Consider the following 23,621-nt stretch of genomic DNA (forward strand, 5'->3'; position numbering starts at 1 on the left):
CCAATTACAAATCTCTTTATATCCTTCCTTAGTATCTTTCTGAGAAGTTGGCTTTCATTCCTTTAGATTCTTGACATCCCTAATAATTTATATACATTATTATTTATTGAGAAATAATATATTTTTAATCGATGTTTTAGGGGTCTGTTCCACAGTCTTAAGGACTGTCTTGAAAGTCCCAGCATTTACCATTTGGCTGAGACATTAGCCACACCTTTGCTTTTGGACTTGTGCTGTCTCTGATCATCATGCACTGATTAATGTTAACAGGGAGAACATTCCTTAACGGAGGATTGTAAAATATGTACATTATTCTGTAAACAATCCTTAAGCTCATGGTAGTCATTAGCACTTTCAGAGGCCCACATCCACTGGTCCTGTGAGAGGGGCAGAAACCATGCCATTCTGTAGTAACCAAGTTTTTATATGGTTTCCAGGGGCAGAATAGAGCATCAGCAACTAGGCAAAATATGATTGGTGGAACAGTGCACCCTTTAAACTGGTCTTTAGGGAATGAGGTGACCAGGAACTTCCCTTGTCTGAAAGGGGGCAATGGTCCATCCTGTGGAATGTGTCCCCACCCACAGGTTGTCCTGCCCTGTGGTCTGAGAAATGTTAATTACCCTCTCCCTTATGAAGGGGCAAGTGTTTCATGACCTTCCCAAAGTTCCTGAGGTGACCTTTTCAAGAGACCTTATTGTGAAGCTGTGGATAAAGTAAGACTCTGGCAAGCATCAGCTTACAGGGAAACCCCCTGAGTAAACAATGCAGAGCAGAAAATCAATGCAAAAAGCAAGAGGAATTTATTGTTTGAATGTTTTGGGATTATACTACACCTGAAGGAGAGGTGGTGACCTCATGCAGCCCATTCATTAATTTTTTTATACAGTTTTCAGAGCAGCAGCAAGTAGACACAATATGACTAGTGGAAGAGTATACCCTTTAAAGAGTTTGGTCTTTATGGGCTGAGGTAGCAAGGGCTTTTCTTGGCTGCGGGGGCAGGGGGAGTTCAGAGGAGGAGAGGTGGTGGGGGTATGCGACCTGTCTCTTCACCTTGAGGAGTGTGTCTATGTGCTCTGGGTTTCCCTTATCTGCATGTGCTCAGCAGTAGGTCCCCCCTATGGTCTGCAGAATTTAATTAAATTAGCTTCTCCCTTCTGGAGCACAGGGGTGCCTACATGTTCTATGACCATTGTCTTTCAGGAGGGGGGTGTGGTGGAATTTCCCAAAGTTGCTGAGCTCACCTTTTCAGTAGCATGCAATGCATTGCTTCAGTCCAGGCACTCAGAGCTCAGAGGAGATCCCTGAGATTTTGGATAGCCATTGTTACATATCAACACACACACACACACACACACACACACACACACAAACACACACACACTCACAGGAAAAGAAAAACAAAATTAATAACATGATATAAAGAGCATTGGGGAATTGGGACAGTACTATAACCCTTAAAGTCATTTAAGATGTTTGGATCCAATGCCATACAATCATTTTCAAAAATGAATATAGCCAAACATAATAGCATGTGCTATCAATTCCAGCAGTTTGGAGGCAAATTCACATCCATGAAATTGAGGACACACTGTTCTACATAGTCACGTCCATATTTTTAAAAAATAGTTATGGTTGCACTGTCAAGAACTAAGGAGCAATGACCTAAATGATGTGAAGTAAAAAGTTATTTTATTTCCAGGCCAATCCTGCAGTCTCCTCTGAATTAGGAGAGAATAGCAGCCGTGAGTAAAAACACAGGAAATTTTCTATTTCAACTCAAGGCCAAGGTTCATAGTAGGTGATTACAAAACTAGAATTGCTTTGCAGTCAGTAATTTAGTTAAAAACCTGGCAGCTCAAAAACCATACCATGAACACTGGAAACAATTTACACCATGTAAATCTCAAGATTATTGGGGAAAAACAAGTCAAAATGAAAAGTTGTCCTTTAACATAGAACATGAGTAGAGAAAATACCGTACTAAACAATATAGAAATTACTGTATTTTTTTCTTTAGGATTAATTTGGAACAGGAAAAAGAATAGTCTCTAACTGGCCCTTAAAATATAGTTTAGATTGTTTATCATCCTTTTTTTTTTTTGAGACAGGTTCTCATTTATAATGCAGCTGACCTTTACTCACTAAGTAAACTACAATTTACAACACTTATTGGATCTGTAATAAAGAGTAGTATTTATTTCATCCTGTGTTTTGGGCCACCATTACTCAAATGAGAGTCTTCAATACAAGATGGACCTGATTCATGATTTGGTATTGGTTGGGTTAGAAGTAAAGGAGAATGTTCATAAAGGGGTTGCTTCTTCAGGGAAGTCTATAATTGTCAATCTTGGGATCATGCCTAACTTCAAAGACACAGGACAGATTATAACTGCTCTAGAGATAAAGTTTGAACAGTATTCCATCCTGGTTCCTATAGTTGGAAGGGTTCTGACCTTCCACACAACATGTGTATATATTTACTTTTCTATTGTTATTATAAAACACACCATGGACAAATTATAATTGAAGGCATGAAATCGGGTTTACAGTTCCAAAGTGTTAGAGTCAATCATAGCAGCATAAACACATAGCATCAGGCAGAGATGAGAATTCATATTTTGATCCACAGGCAAGAGGTAGCTAGCAATATGGGCATGGTCAGAAGATGTTAAAACCTGAAAATGTACCCATGTGACAGACCTCTTGCAAAAGGGCCACACGTATGCTCTCTGTCCCAAAGAACTCCACAAACTAAACGTAAGTTTTCAAACATATGAGTCTATGGGAACCACTCTCATTTAACTACTACAAGTTTTTTCAGAAGTAAAAATTATTTTAATCTGACCACACTGTACCATATCCTTAAGAGAGACATTATGTTTCCAACATACAGTGTTATAATAGAAACACACCTTACCAGAAAAAAGTCAGAAGATAGGAAAGAATAAACAGACCAAACAATACCATAATTCAGCAGGGAAAACACCAAAACTTATAGCTTCTTGTTCAGCAATTTGAGATTATGATGAAATTGCCCTGACTCTAAGGTCTTAGGTATTCCCACTCCTCTAGCTGTGTCACCTCCTGCATACATAGCTTCCTTTCTAAAAAATATAAATAAAAAAGATTTGTTTATTACTTATATGTAAGTACACTGTAGCTGTCTTCAGACACACCAGTAGAGGATGTCAGATGTCATTATAGAAGGTTCTAAGCCACCATGTGGTTGTTGAGATTTGAACTCAAGACATTCAAAAGAACAGTCAGTGTTCTTAACCGCCGAACCATCACCAGCCCCTACATAGCTTCTTTCCTACAAACACCACTATCTTCTTTCTGCAGCTGTCCTCAAAGCTGGTCCTTGTATTGAATCTTTTGTGTATAGTATTCTCTTTTATTCTATTGAAAGTGGGTTAGTGGACTGCTCAGATCATTCAGTTCTTTTTTTTTATTTTGTCATTTTGAAAATTTTTATTTAATTATTTTATGTAAATGAGTACACGATAGTGGTCTTCGGACACAGGAAAAGAGAGTATTGGATCCCATTACAGATGGTTGGGAGCCACCATGTGGTTGCTGGGAATTGAATTCAGGATGTCTGTAAGATCAGCTAGTGCTCTTAAGCACTGGGCCATCTCTCCAGCCCACAAATGCCATTTTAACATTTAAAATCTATATTAAAAAAAAAAGAAACAGATTCATTAGGTCATTATCTAGGCTCATGTACCTCAAATTCCTGTTTGTTAATTTTCTGTATTTTTCTTGAGCATTGGTCATAGTACACAATAATTAGCATTTCAATCTGATGCATGCTTATCATAGAAACACCAGCTTTCTGACAGTATGAAGTCACTGGGAAACTGGGTAATGACTAAGCAAAAATGTTAAATAAAGTAATGCTCACACCTATATTAAGAACTCTTTGTTGTCAGACATTATCAAATGGATATACAGAAAATACTCATAGTGAAGAAAACGAAGTCTTCTGTGTAACAACATAACATATAAAACTGAGAGACAGTCCCTAAAAACAGAAAAGCTAAACATATCCATGTAATATTAGAACTCATTTAGGCACAATTGTTTCAACAAAGAGAAAAAAACTAGACATAGAATCATTGTCATATGGCAACAAAGAACAAAAAATTAGGCCGGTGCATCCATAAGAGACAGAGAACAGCACTTGCCATTGACACCAAAAATTGAAGGTAAAATAGCCAACCTCTCCAATACGTTCAACAGTCAATTACTGGTGAAAGACTTTTTTTTTCTTCCAATTTTTTATTAGGTATTTACTTCATTTACATTTCAAATGCAATCCTGGAAGTTCCCTATACTTTGCCTCCTCCATGCTCCCCTACCCACCAACTCCCATGTCTTGGCCCTGGTGTTTCCCCTGTATTGGGGCATATAAAGTTTGCAAGACCAAAGGGCCTCTCTTCCCAATGATGGCCGAATAGGCAATCTTCTGCTACATGTGCAGCTAGAGATACGACCTCAGGGGTATTGGTTAGTTCATATTGTTGTTCCACCTATAGAGTTGCAGACCCCTTCAGCTCCTTGGGTACTTTCACTAGCTCCCCACTGGGGGCCCTGTGTTCCATCCAATAGTTGACTGTGAGCATCCACTTCTGTGTTTGCCTGGCACTGGCATAGACTCACAAGTGACAGCTATATCAGAGTCCTTTCAGCAAATTCTTACTGGCATATGCAATAGTGTCTGTGTTTGGAGGCTGATTATGGGATGGACCTCAGTGTGGGGCAGTCTCTAGATGGTCCATACTTTTGTCTCAGCTCCAAACTTTGTCTCTGTAACTCCTTCCATGGGTGTTTTGTTCCCAATTCTAAGAAGGGGTGAAGTGTCCACACTTTGGTCTTCCTTCTTCTTGAGTTTCATGTGTTTTGCAAATTGTATCTTAGGTATTCTAAGTTTCTGGGCTACTATCCACTTATCCCTGAATGCATATCATATGAGTTCTCTTGTCATTGGGTCAACTCACTCAGGATGATATTCTCCAGATCCATCCATTTGCCTAGGAATTTAATAAATTCATTGCTTTTAATAGCTGAATAGTACTCCATTGTGTAAATGTACCACATGTTTTTGTATACATTCCTCTGTTGAGGGACATCTGGGTTCTCTCCAGCTTCTGGCTATTATAAATAAGGCTGCTAGGAACATAGTGGAGCATGTGTTCTTATTATCAGTTGGAATATCTGGGTATATACCCAGGAGACATATTACTGGATCCTCCAGTAGTACTATGTCCAATTTTCTGAGGAACCATTAGACTGATTTCCAGAGTGGTTGTACAAGCTTGCAATCCCACCAACAATGGAGGAGTGTCCCTCTTTCTCCACATCCTTACCAGCATCTGCTGTTACCTGAATTTTTTATCTTAGTCATACTGACTGGTGTGAGATGGAATCTCAGGGTTGTTTTGATTTGAATTTTCCTGATGATTAAGGATACTGAACATTTTTTCAGGTGCTTCTCAACCATTTGGTATTCCTCAGTTGAGAATTCTTTGTTTAGCTCTGAGCTCCATTTTTTTTAATGGGGTTATTTGATTTTCTGAAGTCCACATTCTTGAGTTCTTTATATATATTGGATATTAGTCCCCTATCTGATTTAGGATTGGTAAAGATTCTTTCCCAATCTGTTGGTGGCCTTTTTGTCTTATTGACAGTGTCTTTTGCCTTACAGAAGCTTTGCAATTTTATGAGGTCCCATTTGCCAATTCTCAACCTTACAGCACAAGCCATGGCTGTTCGATTCAGAAACTTTTCTCCATATCTTCAAGGCTTTTCCCCACTTTCTCCTAGATAAGTTTCAGTGTCTCTGGTTTTATGTGGAGTTCCTTGGTCCACTTAGGTTTAACCTTAGAACAAGGAGATGAGAATGAATCAATTCGCGTTCTTCTACATGATAACTGCCAATTGTGCCAACACCATTTGATGAAAATGCTGTCTCTTTTCCACTGAATGGTTTTAGCTCCCTTGTCAAAGATCAAGTTACTATAGGTGTGTGGGTTCATTTCTGGGTCTTCAATTCTATTCCATTGGTCTACTTGACTGTCGCTATACCAGCACCATGCAGTTTTCATCACAATTGCTCTGTAGTACAGCTTTAGGTCAGGCATGGTGATTCCACCAGAGATTCTTTTATCATTGAGAAGAATTTTTCCTATCCTAGGTCTTTTGTTAATACAGATGAATTTGCAAATTGCCCTTTCTAATTTGATGAAGAATTGAGTTGGAATTTTGATGGGGATTGCATTGGATCTGTAGATTGCTTTTGGCAAGATAGCTAATTTCACTATATTGATCCTGCCAACCCATGTGCATCAGAGATCTTTCCATCTTCTGAGATTTTCTTTGATTTCTTTCTTCAGAGACTTGAAGATCTTATCATACAGATCTTTCTCTTCCTTAGTGTCACACCAAGGTATTTTATATTTTTTGTGACTATTGTGAAGGGTACTGTTTCCCTAATTTCTTTCTCAGCCTGTTTATCCTTTGTGTAGAGAAAGGCCAATGATTTGTTTGAGTTAATTTTATATGCAGCTAGTTCACTGAAGCTGTTTATCAGGTTTAGGAGTTCTCTGGTGGAATTTTTAGGATCACTATATATACTATCATATCATCTGCAAATAGTGATATTTTGACTTCTTCCTTTCCAATTTGTATCCCATTGACCTCCTTTTGTTGTCTAATTATTCTGGCTAGGACTTTGAGTACTATATTGAATAGAAAGGGAGAAAGTGGGCAGCCTTGTGTAGTCCCTGATTTTAGTGGGATTGCTTCCAGCTTCTCTCCATTTACTTGGATGTTGGCTACTGGTTTGATGTAGATTGATTTTATTATGTTTAGATATGGGCCTTGAATTCCTGCTCTTTCCAAGACTTTTATCATGAATGAGTGTTAGATTTTGTCAACTGCTTTCTGGGCATCTAACAAGATGATCATGTGAGTTTTGTCTTTGAGTTTGTTTATATAGTGGATTATGTTGATGGATTTCCGTATATTAAACCATCCCTGCTTCCCTGGGATGAAGCCCTCTTGGTCATGATGGATGATCCTTTTGATGTGTTCTTGGATTCGGTTAGCAAGAATTTTATTGAGTATTTTTGCATTGATATTCATAAGGTAAATTGGTCTGAAGTTCTCTATTTTTTTCCTTTTTTTAATTACGTATTTTCTTCAATTACATTTCCAATGCTATCCCAAAAGTGCCCCCCCCACTCCCCTACTCACCCATTCCCATTTTTTGGCCCTGGCATTCCCCTGTACTGGGGCATATAACGTTTGCCTGACCAATGGGCCTCTCTTTCCAGTGATGGCCGACTAGGTCATCTTTTGATACATATGCAGCTAGATTCAAGAGCTCTGGGGTACTGGTTAGTTCATAATGTTGTTCCACCGATAGGGTTGCAGATCTCTTTAGCTCCTTGGATACTTTCTCTAGCTCCTCCATTGGGGGCCCTGTGATCCATCCAATAGTTGACTGTGAGCATCCACTTCTGTGTTTGCTAGGCCCCGGCCTAGTCTCACAAGGGACAGCTATATCACTGTCCTTGCAACAAAGGCTTGCTAGTGTATGCAATGGTATCATCACTTGGAGGCTAATTATGGGATGGATCCCTGGATATGGCAGTCTCTAGATGGACCATCCTTTTGTCTCAGCTCCAAACTTTGTCTCTGTAACTCCTTCCATGGGTGATTGTTTCCAATTCTAAGAATGAGCAAAGTGTCCACACTTTTGTCTTCGTTCTTCTTCAGTTTCATACGTTTTACATATTGTACCTTATATCTCACTATACTAAGTTTCTGGGTTAATATCCACTTATCAGTGAGTACATTTCATTTGAGTTCTTTTGTGATTGGGTTACCTCACTCAGGATGATGCCCTCCAGGTCCAACCATTTGCCTAAGAATTTCGTGAATTCATTCTTTTTAATAGCTGAGTAGTACTCCATTGTGTAAATGTACCACATTTTTTATATCCATTCCTCTGTTGAGGGACATCTGGGTTCTTTCCAGCTTTTGGCTATTATAAATAAGGCTGCTATGAACATAGTGGAGCATGTGTCCTTCTTACCGGTTGGGACATCTTCTGGATATATGCCCAGGAGAGGTATTGCAGGATCCTCCAGTAGTACTATGTCCAATTTTCAGAGGAACCGCCAGACTGATTTCCAGAGTGGTTGTACGAGCTTACAATCCCACCAACAATGGAGGAGTGTTCCTCTTTCTCCACATCCTCGCCAGCATCTGCTGTCACCTGAATTTTTGATCTTAGCCATTCTGACTGGTGTGAGATGGAATCTCAGGGTTGTTTTGATTTGCATTTCTCTGATGATTAAGGATGTTGAACATTTTTTCAGGTGTTTCTCAGCCTTTCAGTATTCCTCAGGTGAGAATTCTTTGTTCAGCTCTGAGCCCCATATTTTAAGGGGGCTATTTGATATTCTGGAGTCCACCCTCTTGGGTTCTTTATATATATTGGATATTAGTCCCCTATCTGATTTAAGATAGGTAAAGATCCTTTCCCAATCTCTTGGTGGTCTTTTTGTCTTATTGACGGTGTCTTTTGCCTTGCAGAAGCTTTACAGTTTCATGAGGTCCCATTTGTCAATCCTCGATTTTAAAGCACAAGCCATTGCTGTTCTATTCAGGAATGTTTTCCCTGTTCCCATATCTTTGAGACTTTTTCCCACTTTCTCCTCTTTAAGTTTCAGTGTCTCTGGTCTTATGTGGAGTTCCTTGATCCACTTAGATTTGACCTTAGTACAAAGAGAGAGGAATGGGTCGATTCGCATTCTTCTACATGATAACAACCAGTTGTGCCAGCACCATTTGTTGAAAATGCTGTCTTTTTTCCACTGGATGGTTTTAGCTCCCTTGTCGAAGATCAAGTGACCATAGGTGTGTGGGTTCATTTCTGGGTCTTCAATTCTATTCCATTGGTCTACTTGTCTGTCACTATACCAGTACCATGCAGTTTTTATCACAATTGCTCTGTAGTAAAGCTTTAGGTCAGGCATGGTGATTCCACCAGAGGTACTTTTATCCTTTAGAAGAGCTTTTGCTATCCTAGGTGTTTTGTTATTCCAGATGAATTTGCAGATTGCTCTTCCTAATTCGTTGAAGAATTGAGTTGGAATTTTGATGGGGATTGCATTGAATCTGTAGATTGCTTTTGGAAAGATAGCCATTTTTACAATGTTGATCCTGCCAATCCATGAGCATGGGAGATCTTTCCATCTTCTGAGATCTTCTTTAATTTCTTTCTTCAGGGACTTGAAGTTTTTATCATACAGATCTTTCACTTCCTTAGTTAGAGTCACGCCAAGATATTTTATATTATTTGTGACTATTGAGAAGGGTGTTGTTTCCCTAATTTCTTTCTCAGCCTGTTTATTCTTTGTGTAGAGAAAGGCCATTGACTTGTTTGAGTTAATTTTAGATCCAGCTACTTCACCGAAGCTGTTTATCAGCTTTAGGAGTTCTCTGGTGGAATTTTTAGGGTCACTTATATATACTATCATATCATCTGCAAAAAGTGATATTTTGACTTCCTCTTTTCCAATTTGTATCCCCTTGATCTCTTTTTGTTGTCTAATTGCTCTGGCTAGGACTTCAAGTACTATGTTGAAGAGGTAGGGAGAAAGTGGGCAGCCTTGTCTAGTCCCTGATTTTAGTGGGATTGCTTCCAGCTTCTCACCATTTACTTTGATGTTGGCTACTGGTTTGCTGTAGATTGCTTTTATCATGTTTAGGTATGGGCCTTGAATTCCTGATCTTTCCAAGACTTTTATCATGAATGGGTGTTGGATCTTGTCGAATGCTTTTTCCGCATCTAACGAGATGATCATGTGGTTTTTGTCTTTGAGTTTGTTTATATAATGGATTACATTGATGGATTTTCCTATATTAAACCATCCCTGCATCCCTGGAATAAAACCTACTTGGTTAGGATGGATGATTGCTTTAATGTGTTCTTGGATTCGGTTAGCAAGAATTTTATTGAGGATTTTTGCATCGATATTCATAAGGGAAATTGGTCTGAAGTTCTCTATCTTTGTTGGATCTTCCTGTGGTTTAGGTATCAGAGTAATTGTGGCTTCATAGAATGAGTTGGGTAGAGTTCCCTCTACTTCTATTTTCTGGAATAGTTTCTGCAGAACTGGGATTAGATCTTCTCTGAAGTTCTGGTAGAACTCTGCACTAAACCCATCTGGTCCTGGGCTGTTTTTGGTTGGGAGACTATTAATGACTGCTTCTATTTCCTTAGGGGATATGGGACTGTTTAGATCGTTAACTTGATCCTGATTTAACTTTGGTACCTGGTATCTGTCTAGAAATTTGTCCATTTTATCCAGGTTTTCCAGTTTTGTTGAGTATAGCCTTTTGTAGAAGGATCTGATGGTGTTTTGGATTTCTCCAGGATCTGTTGTTATGTCTCCCTTTTCATTTCTGATTTTGTTAATTAGGATGTTGTCCCTGTGCCCTCTAGTGAGTCTAGCTAAGGCTTTATCTATCTTGTTGATTTTCTCAAAGAACCAACTCTTGAATAGTTCTTCTTGTTTCCACTTGGTTGATTTCACCCCTGAGTTTGATTATTTCCTGCCGTCTACTCCTCTTGGGTGAATTTGCTTCCTTTTTTTCTAGAGCTTTTAGATGTGTTGTCAAGCTGCTAGTATGTGCTCTCTTCTGTTTCTTCTTGGAGGCACTCAGAGCTATGAGTTTCACTCTTAGAAATGCTTTCATTGTGTCCCATAGGTTTGGGTATGTTGTGGCTTCATTTTCATTAAACTCTAAAAAGTCTTTAATTTCTTTCTTTATTCCTTCCTTGACCAAGGTATCAATCATTGAGAAGAGTGTTGTTCAGTTTCCACGTGAATGTTGGCTTTCCATTATTTATGTTGTTATTGAAGATCAGCCTTATAGTCCATAGTGATCTGATAAGGTGCATGGGACAATTTCAATATTTTTGTATCTGTTGAGGCCTGTTTTGTGGCCAATTATATGGTCAGTTTTGGAGAAGGTCCCATGAGGTGCTGAGAAGAAGGTATATCCTTTTGTTTTAGGATAAAATGTTCTTTGATATCTGTCAGATCCATTTGTTTCATAACTTCTGTTAGTTTCACTGTGTCCCTATTAAGTTTCTGTTTCCACGATCTGTCCATTGATGAAAATGGTGTGTTGAAGTCTCCCACTATTATTGTGTGAGGTGCAATATGTGCTTTGAGCTTTACTAAAGTGTCTTTAATGAATGTGGCTGCCCTTGCATTTGGAGCGTATATATTCAGAATTGAGAGTTCCTCTTGGAGGATTTTACCTTTGATGAGTATGAAGTGTCCCTCCTTGTCTTTTTTGATAACTTTGGGTTGGAAGTCGATTTTATTAGATATTAGAATGGCTACTCCAGCTTGTTTCTTCAGACCATTCGCTTGGAAAATTGTTTTCCAGCTTTTCACTCTGAGGTAGTGTCTGTCTCTTTCCCTGATGAAGTTCTCTATCTTTGTTGGGTCTTTTTGTAGTTTAGGTATCAGAGTAATTGTGACTTCATAGAATGAATTGGGTAAGGTACCTTCTGTTTCTATTTTGTGCAATAGTTTGAAAAGAACTGTAGTGAGGTCTTCTTTGAAGATCTGGTAGAACTCTGCACTAAACCCATCTGGTCCTGGGCTTTTTTCTTTGGTTGGAGACTATTTGTGACTGCGTCCTGTTCTTTAGGAGACACAGGACTGGTAGGTCATTATTCTGATCCTGAGTACACTTTGGTACCTTGTATCTGTCTAGAATTTGTTCATTCCATCCAGGTTTCCAGTTTTGTAGTACGATCTGATGGTGTTTTTTATTTCCTCAGGATCTGTTGTTATGTCTCCCTTTTCATTTCTGATTTTGTTAATTAGGATACTGTCCTTGTTCCCTCTAGTGAGTTTGACTAAGGGTTCATCTATCTTGATGATTTCCTCAAAGAACCAGCTCTTTGATGGGTTGATTCTTTGTATAGTTCTCTTCATTTCCACTTGGTTGATTTCAGCAGTGAGTTTGATTATTTCCTGCCATCTACTCCTCATGGGTGATTTTACTTCCTTTTGTTCTGGAGGTTTTAGTTGTGCTTCAAGCTGCTAGTGTGTGCTCTCTCTGCTTTCTTTTTGGAGGCACTCAGAGCTTTGAGTTTTCCTCTTAGGACTGCTTTCATTGTGTCTCATAAGTTTGGGTATGTTGTGGTTTCATTTTCATTAAACTCTAAAAAGTCTTTAATTTTTTTCTTTATTTCTTCCTTGACCAAGGTATCATTGGGGAGAGCGTTGTTCAGTTCCCAGGTGAATGTTGGCTTTCTATTATTTATGTTGTTATTGAAGATCAGCCTTATAGTCCATAGTGATCTGATAGGATGCATGGGACAATTTCAATATTTTTATATCTGTTGAGGCCTGTTTTGTGGCCAATTACATGGTCGATTTTGGAGAAGGTACCATGAGGTGCTGAGATTTATTATCCTTTTGTTTTAGGATAAAATGTTCTGTAGATATCTGTTAAATCCATTTGTTTCATAACTTCTGTTAGTTTCACTGTGTCCCTGTTTAGTTTCTGTTTCCACGATCTGCTCATAGATGAAAGTGGGGTGTTGAAGTCTGCCACTATTATTGTATGAGGTGCAATATGTTCTTTGAGCTTTACTAAAGTTTCTTTAATGAATGTGGCTTCCCTTGCATTTGGAGCATAGATATTCAAAATTGAGAGTTCCTCTTGAAAGATTTTACCTTTGATGACTATAAAGTACCCCTCCCTGTCTTTTTTGATAACTTTGGGTTGGAAGTCGATTTTATTCGATATTCGAATGGCTATTCCAGCTTGTTTCTTCGGACAGTTTGCTTGGAAAATTGTTTTCCAGCCTTTCACTCTGGGGTAGTATCTTTTTCCCTGATGTGGGTTTCCTGTAAGCAGCAAAATGTTGGGTCCTGTTTGTGTAGCCAGTCTGTTAGTCTATGTCTTTTTATTGGGGAATTGAGCCCATTGATATTAAGAGATACTAAGGAAAAGTAATTGTTGCTTCCTATTATTTTTGTTGTTAGAGTTGGCATTCTGTTCTTGTGGCTGTCTTCGTTTAGGTTTGCTGAAGGATTACTTTCTTGCTTTTTCTAGGGGATAGATTCCATCCTTGTATTGGTTTTCTTCTGTTATTATCCTTTGAAGGGCTGGATTCATGCAAATATATTGTGTGAATCTGGTTTTGTTACAGAATACTTTGGTTTCTCCATCAATGGTAATTGAGAGTTTGGCTGGTTATAGTAACCTGGGCTGGCATTTGTGTTCTCTTAGTGTCTGTATAACATCTGTCCAGGATCTTCTAGCTTTCATAGTCTCTGGTGAGAAGTCTTCAGTAATTCTAATAGGCCTGCCTTTATATGTTACTTGATCTTTTACCCTTGCTGCTTTTAATATTTTGTCTTTATTTAGTGCATTTGTTATTTTAATTATTATGTGTCGGGAGGAATTTCTTTTCTGGTTCAGTCTATTTGGAGTTCTGTAGGCTTCTTGTATGTTCATGGGCATCTCTTTTTTAGGTATGGAAAGTTTTCTTCTATAATTTTGTTGAAGATATTTGCTGGCTTTTAAGTTGAAAATCTTCATTCTCATCTACTCCTATTATCCATAGGTTTGGTCTTCTCATTGTGTCCTGGATTTCCTGGATATTTTGAGTTAGGATCTTTTTGCATTTTGCATTTTCTTTGATTGTTGTGTCCATGTTCCCTATGGAATCTTATGCCCCTGAGATTCTCTCTTCCATCTCGTGTATTCTGTTGCTGATGCTCGATCTACGGTTCCTGATTTCTTTCCTAGGGTTTGTATCTCCAGTGTTGTCTCCCTTTGGGTTTTCTTTTTGTTTCTATTCCCTTTTTAGATCCTAGATGGTTTTGTTCAATTCCATCTCCTGTTTGGTATTGTTTCCCTGTAACTCTCTAAGGCATTTTTGTGTTTCCTGCTTAAGGGCTTCTAGCTGTTTACCTGTGTTTCCCTGTATTTCCTAATTAATGTCCTCCATCATCATCATAAGAAGTGACTTTAGATTCATGTCTTGCTTTTCTGGTGTGATGGTGTATCCAGTACTTGCTATGGTGGGAGAGTTTGGTTCTGATGATGCCAAGTAACCTTGGTTTCTGTTGCTTCTGTTCTGCAATCTGATTATCTCAATTATTTGCTGTCCTCAATATATCTGATTGGAGCCTGTCGTTCATATAATCCCGGTTGATTCAGGACTCCTAAGAGTCCAGCTTTCTCTGTGATCCTTTGCTTATGGGCTCCTGTGAACCTGAGATTCTGGGTGTGTCAGAGTTTTTGGCAGTCAAGCTTCCTCTGAGACCCTGAAATAGTGGTATGACCAAGCTCCTTTTATCCTAGGATCCTGTTGTCAAAGATCCTGGGCATGTTACAGTGCCTGGAAGTGGTGTCTCCTTTGAGGAGCATGGAGCTGTCTGGTCAGTGGTCCTAAGATAGCGTGGACAGTCCTCTAGAGATCGTGGGGGTGTCTGCCAACTCTGCACACAAGGTGAGAAGGTACTGGCGCCAACTGGAAGGGACTTGTAACTCTGGTCAGGCAGGTTTTCTGTGTCCCTAATGCTGTCTCAGGTCCCGTGCATGATGGATTGGAACAGAAGTTGTGTTCCACTCACCAGTGGCCCTAAGATCACGTGGAGAGTCCTGTAGGGACCTTAGGGGTGTCCGTCGACTCTGAGCCCAAGGGGACCTGGTGCTGGCACCGACTGGAAGGGACCATCTGGTGTAATTCTAATAGCCCTGCCTCTATATGTTACTTGACCTTTGTCCCTTACTGCTTTCAATATTGTATCTTTATTTAGTGCATTTGTTGTCCTGATTATTATGTGTCAGGAGATACTTTTCTGGTCCTGTCTATTTGGAGTTCTATAGGTCCCTTGTATGTTCATGGGCATCTCTTTTTGGTTGGGGAAATTTTCTTCTATAATTTTGTTGAAGATATTTACTAGTGCTTTGAGTTGAAATTCTCCGTTCTCATCTATACGTATTATCTGTAGTTTGGTCTTCTCTTTGCATCCTGGATTTCCTGCATGTTTTGGGTTAGGATCATTTTGCATTTTGCATTTTCTTTGAGTGCCGTGTCCATGTTCTCTATGGAATCTTCTGCACCTGGGTCTCTCCCTTCCATCTCTTGTATTCTGTTCCTGATGCTTGCATCTAAGGTTCCTGATTTCTTTCCTAGGGTTTCTATCTACAGAGTTGTCTCCCTTTGGGTTTTCTTTATTATTTCTACTTCCATTTTTAGATCTTGGATGGATTTGTTCAATTCTATCACCTCTTTGGTTGTGTTTTCTTGTAATTCTTTATGGGATTTTTGTCTTTCCTCTTTAAGGTCTTCTACCTGTGTAGCAATGATTTCCTATAATTCCTTGAGGGATTATTGTGCTTCCTATTTGAGGGCTTCTACCTGTTTAGCAGTGTTCTCCTGAATTTCTTTAAGTGAGTTATTAATGCACTTCTGAACATCCTATACCAGCATCATGAGATAAGATTTGAATATTGCTTTTCAGGTGTGTTGTTGTATTCAGGACTCACTGTGGTGGGTATACTGGGTTCTGATGATGCCCAGTGGTCCTGGTTTCTGTTAGTAAGATTCTTTCGTTTGCCTTTCACCATCTGGTAGTCTCTGGTGCTAGATGTTCTAGCTGTCCTGCCTGTGTCTCCTGCCTAGCCATTGGCTGCTGGCACTTTTGTTCCCAGTTACAATCAGCTTGGGGCGGGGAATCTCAGTGTCTCAAATGCAAGATTATCATGCAATTTGGGAACAATTTAACATGAGTAGCATGACAACCAATACACAATTGGGAATGAGCAGAAAAACCAAACCAAACCGAACACCAGGCCCTAAGTATTGCTGTTTTGTTATTACCCTGCATTTACTCATATGGTGAAACTAAGTTCAAGTTTCCAGGCATGGAGTATTGTGGAGATCCAACCTAACTTTACCCATATTTTGTTCTTGAAAACATAAAGACAGAAAACAATGCTTTCTGCTTTTCATCGTGTTTGTGCTCCTCAAAACATAACACATGTTCTTTACCACCAAAGAACAAATCCATATGATTGGTTAAACTCTAACACCCATATTCTATAACAGGTGACACTGTAAACTACATAAGCCCCTATCCCTAAATCCTGATTGGCGTGAAAATGAAGCTATAATTTGGAAGGAATGTTTCTGTTTGTCCCTCCTTTTTTTAAAATACTTTTTTTCTTTATTTCTTTATTTTTTCCCATTTTTTATTAGGTATTTAGCTCATTTACATTTCCAATGCTATACCAAAAGTCCCCCATACCCACCCACCCACTCCCCCTTTTTGGCCCTGGTGTTCCCCTGTACTGTGGCATATAAAGTTTGCAAGTCCAATGGGCCTCTCTTTCAAGTGATGGCCTATTAGGCCATCTTTTGATACATATGCAGCTAGAGACAAGAGCTCCGGGGTACTGGTTAGTTCATAAAGTTGTTCCACCTATAGGGTTGCAGTTCCTTTTAGTTCCTTGGATTCTTTATTTCTTCATTGTCTAATCTAATTTTACAATCCACACCTTATACCCATTGTCTTATTCAGGGTTTCTATTCCTGCACAAACATCATGACCAAGAAGCAAGTTTTGGAGGAAAGGGTTTATTGGGCTTATGATTACATACTGCTCTACATCTCCAAGGAAGTCAGGACTGGAACTCAAGCAGGTCAGGAAGCAGGAGCTGATGCAGAGGCCATGAATGGATGTGTCTTAACTGGCTTGCTTCCTCTGGCTTGCTCAGCCTGCTCTCTTATAGAACCCAAGTCTACCAGCCCAGAGAGATGGTCCCACCCACAAGGGGTTTTTCCTGCTTGATCACTAATTGAGAAAATGCCTTACAGCTGGATCTGGTGGAGGCATTTCTGAAGCTCTTTTCTCTGTGATAACTCCAGCTTGTGTCAAGTTGACACAAAACTTACCAGTACAATTGACACCTTGTCAACTTGACACACAAACACATCACTAGTAACCCTCAACCCTTAGTTTCTTTTTCATCCCCAAGATATACACAACTTTGAAAGTCCCACAATCTTTACATATTAAAAGTTGAATCCTTTAAAAATATCCAATAGCCTTTAATATCCAAAGTCTTTTACAATTAAAAGTCTCTTAACTGTAGAATCCACTAAAATATTTTCTCCCTTCAAGAGGGAAAAATATTAGGGCACAGTCACAATCAAAAGCAAAAATTAAACTCTAATTGTCCAATGTCTGGAATCCAACTCACGATCTTCTGGGCAACGCCAAGGGCTTGGGTCACGTTTCTGGCCCTGTCCTTTGTAGCACACAGCTTGTCGTCTAGGCTCCAGATGCCTGTACATTACTGCTGCTGCTGTTCTTGGTGGTCATTCATGGTCCTGGCATCTCCAAAACACTGCATGACTCCTTAATTTCTGGGCCATCAATTGCACCTGAGGCTGCACCTTCACCAATGGCATTGCATGGCCTCTCACAGGGCTGGGCCTCGGCTGCTCTGCATGATTCCTTCATGCCTTCAAAACCAGTACCACCTGGGTAACACTTACACATTAACAAGTTAAGCCACAGTAAAACGTACAACCTTGCTATCTCTAGAACACTGCCTCTGTGCTCTCAGAAAACACTTCCCAGAAGATGCCACCTCAATGATGCTGGTCTCTTCTTAATCACTGCTAAATTCTTAGCTCCAGCTAACTAGCATCAATATTCCCAGCAATGCAAAGTTTTCACTCTAGTAGTTCTGGTATCTTGTTAACACAGCTGATTCTTTAGCCCTAGCTAACCAGAACCACAGAATCTTCACAATCCAAAATAGTAATGGCCCTGAAAAGAATCTTTAATTTTCCCTGTGAAATTTCACAAGCCAGGCCTCCATCTTCTGCACTATTCTCAACATTATCTTCCAAGCTCCTACACAGCATCCCACAGAGTCATCTCAGAGTTCTGAACACCGAATGGGTCTTCTGGCCCAAAGTTCCAAAGTCCTTCCACAGTCCTCCCAAAACATGGTAAGGTTGTCACAGGAATACCCCACTCCCGATACCAATTTGTCTTAGTCAGGGTTTCTTTTCTTTTCTTTCTTTCTTTTTTTTTTTTTCCATTTTTTATTAGGTATTTAACTCATTTACATTTCCAATGCTGTACCAAAAGTCCCCCATATCCACCCACCCCCACTCCCCTGCCCACCCACTCCCCCTTTTTGGCCCTGGTATTCCCCTGTACTGGGGCATATAAAGTTTGCAAGTCCAATGGGCCTCTCTTTCCAGTGATGGCCGACTAGGCCATCTTTTGATATATATGCAGCTAGAGTCAAGAGCTCCGGGGTACTGGTTAGCTCATAATGTTGTTCCACCTATAGGGTTGCAGATCCCTTTAGCTCCTTGGCTACTTTCTCTAGCTCCTCCATTGGGAGCCCTATGATCCATCCATTAGCTGACTGTGAGCATCCACTTCTGTGTTTGCTGGGCCCCGGCATAGTCTCACAAGAGACAGCTACATCTGCGTCCTTTCAATAAAATCTTGCTAGTGTATGCAATGGTGTCAGCGTTTGGATGCTGATTATGGGGTGGATCCCTGGCTATGGCAGACTCTACATGGTCCATCCTTTCATCTCAGCTCCAAACTCCGTCTCTGTAACTCCTTCCATGGGTGTTTTGTTCCCAAATCTAAGGAGGGGCATAGTGTCCACACTTCAGTCTTCATTCTCCTTGAGTTTCATGTGTTTAGCAAATTATATCTTATATCTTGGGTATCCTAGGTTTGGGGCTAATATCCACTTATCAGTGAATACATATTGTGTGAGTTTCTTTGTGAATGTGTTACCTCACTCAGGATGATGCCCTCCAGGTCCATCCATTTGGCTAGGGTTTCTTTTCTTTCTTTCTTTCTTTTTTTTTTTTGATTTTTCGAGAGGGTTTCTCTGTGTACCCCTGGCTGTACTGGAACTCACTGTGTAGACCAGGCTGGTCTTGAACTCAGAAATCCACCTGCCTCTGCCTCCCAAGTGCTGGAATTAAAGGCATGCGCCACCACGCCCGGCTTAGTCAGGGCTTCTATTCCTACACAAACATCATGACCAAGAAACAGTTGGGGAGGAAAGGGTTTAATCCAGCTTACACTTTCCACATTGCTGTTGATCTCCAAAGGATGTCAGGACTGTAACTCAAGCAAGACAGTAAGAAACATCTCTTGTATCCCCTTGATCTCCTTTGTATGATTATTTTCATGATGATGAAGAATTAGAAATGTTTAAAGGCTTCCCCATATTGAATGCATTCATAGGGTTTCTCTTTCATAATGATGAAGATTTAGGAAATCTGAAAAGGTTTCACCATATTATATTTCTAAATTTCTTTGCAGTATGGATTGTTTCATTGTGAAGACTCTAGAAATATTCAAAAAGCTTCACCATATTAAATACTCTCACAGGATTTTGTCTCTATTATGATTTTTGTGTGTGTCTTTGAATATGACTCATAAGTATAGGCAATGCCACATGCATTACAGACATAGGGCTTCTCACCTCTATGTCTACTTTTATGTATTTGAAGATCTTTATGTACAAGGCTTTGTCCCTTTGATAACTTTCATAGGGTTTCTCTCAACTCTGTCTTCTTTTATTTACTTAGAGACTACTGTGACTTATAAAATGTTTACCACATTCTTATATCCATAGTGTTTCTATCCAGTGTGTATACTTGTGTGTTGGGAAATGACTCTTTTGTACAATGACTTTACCTAATTAGTGATATTCAGAGGTTTTCTTTCCACCTCATGTTCTTTACAGATTTGAAGATGATTGTGATGTAGAAGGGCTTTAGAACATTGATGATATTCATAGGGTTTCTCTCCTGTATGTATTTCTTTATATATTTGGAGACCACTGCTTTGTGAATAAGGTGTAAAAGGACATTGCTAACATTCAAAAATCTCTCTCCTATACGTGTTCTTTTATGATTTTGTTCATGACTGCTTTTTGAAAAAGTATAACTACATTGGTTGAAGTCAAAGCATTTCTCTCAACTATATGTGCTTTTATGTGTGTAAAGACGATTGGTTTTCGAAAAAGCTTTACCACGTTGGTTACATTTAAAAGGTTCCTCTCTGGTATGTGTTCATTTATATACTTGGAGAACAATGCTTGCTGCAAAGGTTTTATAACATTAGATGCCTTCATAGAGTTTCTCTCCTGTATGTGTTCTTTCATGTCTTTTGAGGTTACCACTATGTATAAAAGCTTTACCACATTGGTTACATTCATAGGGTTTCCCTCCTGTATGTGTTCGCTTATGTATTTGGAGATTACTGCTTTTTGTAAACGCTTTACCACATTGTTTACATTCATAGGGTTTCTCTCCTGTATGTATTCGCTTATGTATTTGGAGATGACTGCTTATTACAAAGGCTTTACCATAGTGGTTACATTCATAGGGTTTCTCTCCTGTATGTATTCGCTTATGAATTTGGAGGTCTCCCCTTCTTATAAAAGCTTTACCACACTGTTTACAATCATAGGGTTTCTCTCCTGTATGTGTTCGCTTATGTATTTGGAGGTCACTCCTTACAGCAAAGGTTTTACCACATTGGTTACAACCATAGGGTTTCTCTCCTGTATTTCTTCGTTTATGTATTTGGAGATGACTGCTTATTATAAAGTTTTTACCACATTGGTTACAGTAATAGTCTTTCTCTCCATTATGTGTTCTTTCATGCCTTTGTCTAAGACTCTGATATGCAAAGGCTTTACCACATTGAATAAACTCAGAGGGTTGCACTGCAGTACAACTTCTTTCATGCCTGCAAATACAATTGGCATACGTGAAATCTTTCTCACATTGATTGTACTGATGAGTCTTTTTATCTGTATGAATTTTTTTTTATAATTTGGCTTCATTGAAAAGAGCAATCTAATGTTAACATAATATGACTTTTACATTCAAAGGTTTTCTCCTTCATTATGGATTGTTTTACATCTTTGAGGATACATGGAATGGGAACAGTACTGATTATCTGGCTCACATTTATAGCATACTTTTAAAAGGTTATTCACATATTTGAAAAAAACAGGAAGAACTCTGCATTCACAATTTTTTTAATAATGAAAGTAATACTACATTTGGAACATGAACAAATGCAAACAGAAGAAAATTTCTACTACTCTAATTCTTATTGTGATTTTTCAGCAGTTTGAGTTGGTATTTGTCCCCAATAATGTTGGAAAACTAATTATTTATAAACTTATAGCACATTTAGAATGTCTACTCAAAGTGTGGTATACTGCATATCCTCTAATCATTCTGGAAAAGTGAAAGGTGTGTGGCTTCCTTCAATGCCCCAATGCTCACAAGGCTTGTATCCATCCTAACCTTTGCTATTCATATCAATAGAGAATAACAAATGAATAAGTTCCATTTTATATTCACACAGCTGACTTTTTTTCACCACAGAGATGTGGTACAGAGTTAAGGTTTTACCACAAAACGATTCTTGAATCTTATAAACTGTCCATCTCACTAAATTTAGCAATGTTATTGCAAGTATATCATTGAGCTCAGATATACTATGGATTATTTGCTCATTACTAGGTTTTAGACATATACTTGTCACCTAATCACTGTGTGTTCCTTTTGCAATAGCTAAGCGATATGAGACTGAAGAGACTTGCACTTGTACAGCATGGCTCTACTAGGCTTGATTTAAACACTAATATATATATATATATGTTAAGCCATTATTTCTCTGTCTTTGAACTAATGGAATGCCTTGCAAAGTATAATTACATACATTATAATTACATACCTGCTATAGACATATATGATTTTATGAAATTCAGTATACATCCATAAGTGAAAGGTGTGCTTATTGTACCCTAATGGTTTTCTTTACAACCTGTAGCAGACGCTAAACTTTCTTTATAGGCATTTTATCATCAGCTTGAAGAGGAAAATTACCTTCCATGACTTCTAGAAGTTTGAAAATAGTCTTCACTTGTATGTCCTTCCCAAATGTAACCTAAACCCAGTACCAGAGAAAGTATGTTACATTATTGGAAATTAGGCAACATTTAAGTTACTAACTCCCTTGAACTTTAGAACCATGAGTGATTTATTCACCTTATTCTTCTTCATTCTCAATTGAAATTACAAAAACAAATAACAATAACATAGACATTTTACAAAGCAAATAAAAAATCATAATATTACCTATAGCTGAGAGATTCCTATAGGTCTCTAGCATCACATCTTTGTAGAGATTCTTCTGAGAAGGATCCAGTAAAGCCCACTCTTCCTGAGTTAAGTTCACATGCACGCCATCATAGGTGACTAAATCCTAAAAGATTTGAAGCGTGTGTACATAAAAAAATATATGATACCGGCAAGAGTGTAAATGTGTACTTCTAAATGAATACTTGCTGACTGCCCTGCCCACCCACATAGTACTTTTTATCCAGTCTTTCACAGTTGGACAACAAAAACTTAAGTAAATAAATGATCTCTGGGAACCTGATGCCATAGTATTAAGATGTTAATACATGGAACCATGCAGAATGCTGCTAGACCTTCCCTCATTTTTGCTCCCTGAGACCCAATATGCAAGAGTGCCCTTAGGAATGCAGTTTCCTCTCACCTGTCCATGTTACCTGCAGATACAAAAGACCTTTTCCATCTCCCCTTTCTTTCTTGCCACATGTATCTGTCTTAGTCCGCAAGTATGGGCAGACACACCCTCCTCAACCATAGTCAGTCCTCCTTAAACAGTCTATCTTAAGACCAAGCCCACTATCTCTTACCCTAGACACATTGCTCATAGTAGCCCACATAGCAGCAAAACAATATCAGGGAAAGCTTCCTCTGTCCATTTCCATGTGACCAATTTTCAACTTTTCTTAAATAACTAAGGCAAATACATCAGGAACAATGTGATCTTGACCAATGTTACCTATACTAGTGTGTGTATAGAAATAAAATAAAATCATATTTCATGACTCCAATAAAAATAACTCAAAGTGACTCCTAAACTTTTATAATTCTGACCCTACAGATACTACTGATCTGTCTTCCAAACAGAGAGGCCCCATGCTCCAGAGCTCTCTCTGTAATTGTAGATGGTCAGAAAGTTGGGCTATGGCTCTATAGGTGCTCATGACCCTTAGTAATTTCAGGCAAAACCAGCCCCACTCCAGCCCATATACAAAACAATGCTTCCTTCCATATGCACCACGTTCCAATCTTTCCTATCCACCCACCCAGCACCATCAACACCTGAGAAACTTCTGCACAAGTTCTGTCAGAAGCTCCTTTTGTAACCAAGAATTGAAGTTCTGTGAATCATGCCATTTTGACAAAAGGTAACAGAAAGGTAAAAGGAATCTAATCAAATATTTATGAAGGATGATCGCTGTCAGCTCCTTACTACTAACTTCTAAACTATTCATAAAAATAATCACACAAAACTGAATACAGAAGGGTCAGGAATTCTAGAAATCAAACCATTGCATTTCCAATGCTGTCCTTCTGCACAAAAAAAGCAATGCCTCTACAT

At 38.9% G+C, this 23,621-nt stretch overlaps 1 protein-coding gene across 1 annotated transcript; it reads right to left on the reverse strand.

The window, feature by feature from the left end:
* Positions 1–20,257: 20,257 nt before the first annotated feature.
* Gm14428 (predicted gene 14428) lies at positions 20,258–22,714 on the reverse strand (the record flags this gene model as incomplete). Its single annotated transcript, XM_017319365.2, has 2 exons — positions 22,707–22,714; positions 20,258–20,876 (listed from the first exon to the last, which is right to left on the reverse strand). Coding segments are annotated over exons 1-2 (627 nt in total), but the record flags the coding sequence as incomplete, so codon positions are not given.
* Between the last annotated feature and the right edge of the window lie 907 nt (positions 22,715–23,621).

The sequence above is a fragment of the Mus musculus genome, chromosome 2 (assembly GCF_000001635.26).
Source record: "Mus musculus strain C57BL/6J chromosome 2, GRCm38.p6 C57BL/6J".
In the NCBI taxonomy this organism is placed as follows: Eukaryota; Metazoa; Chordata; class Mammalia; order Rodentia; family Muridae; genus Mus; species Mus musculus.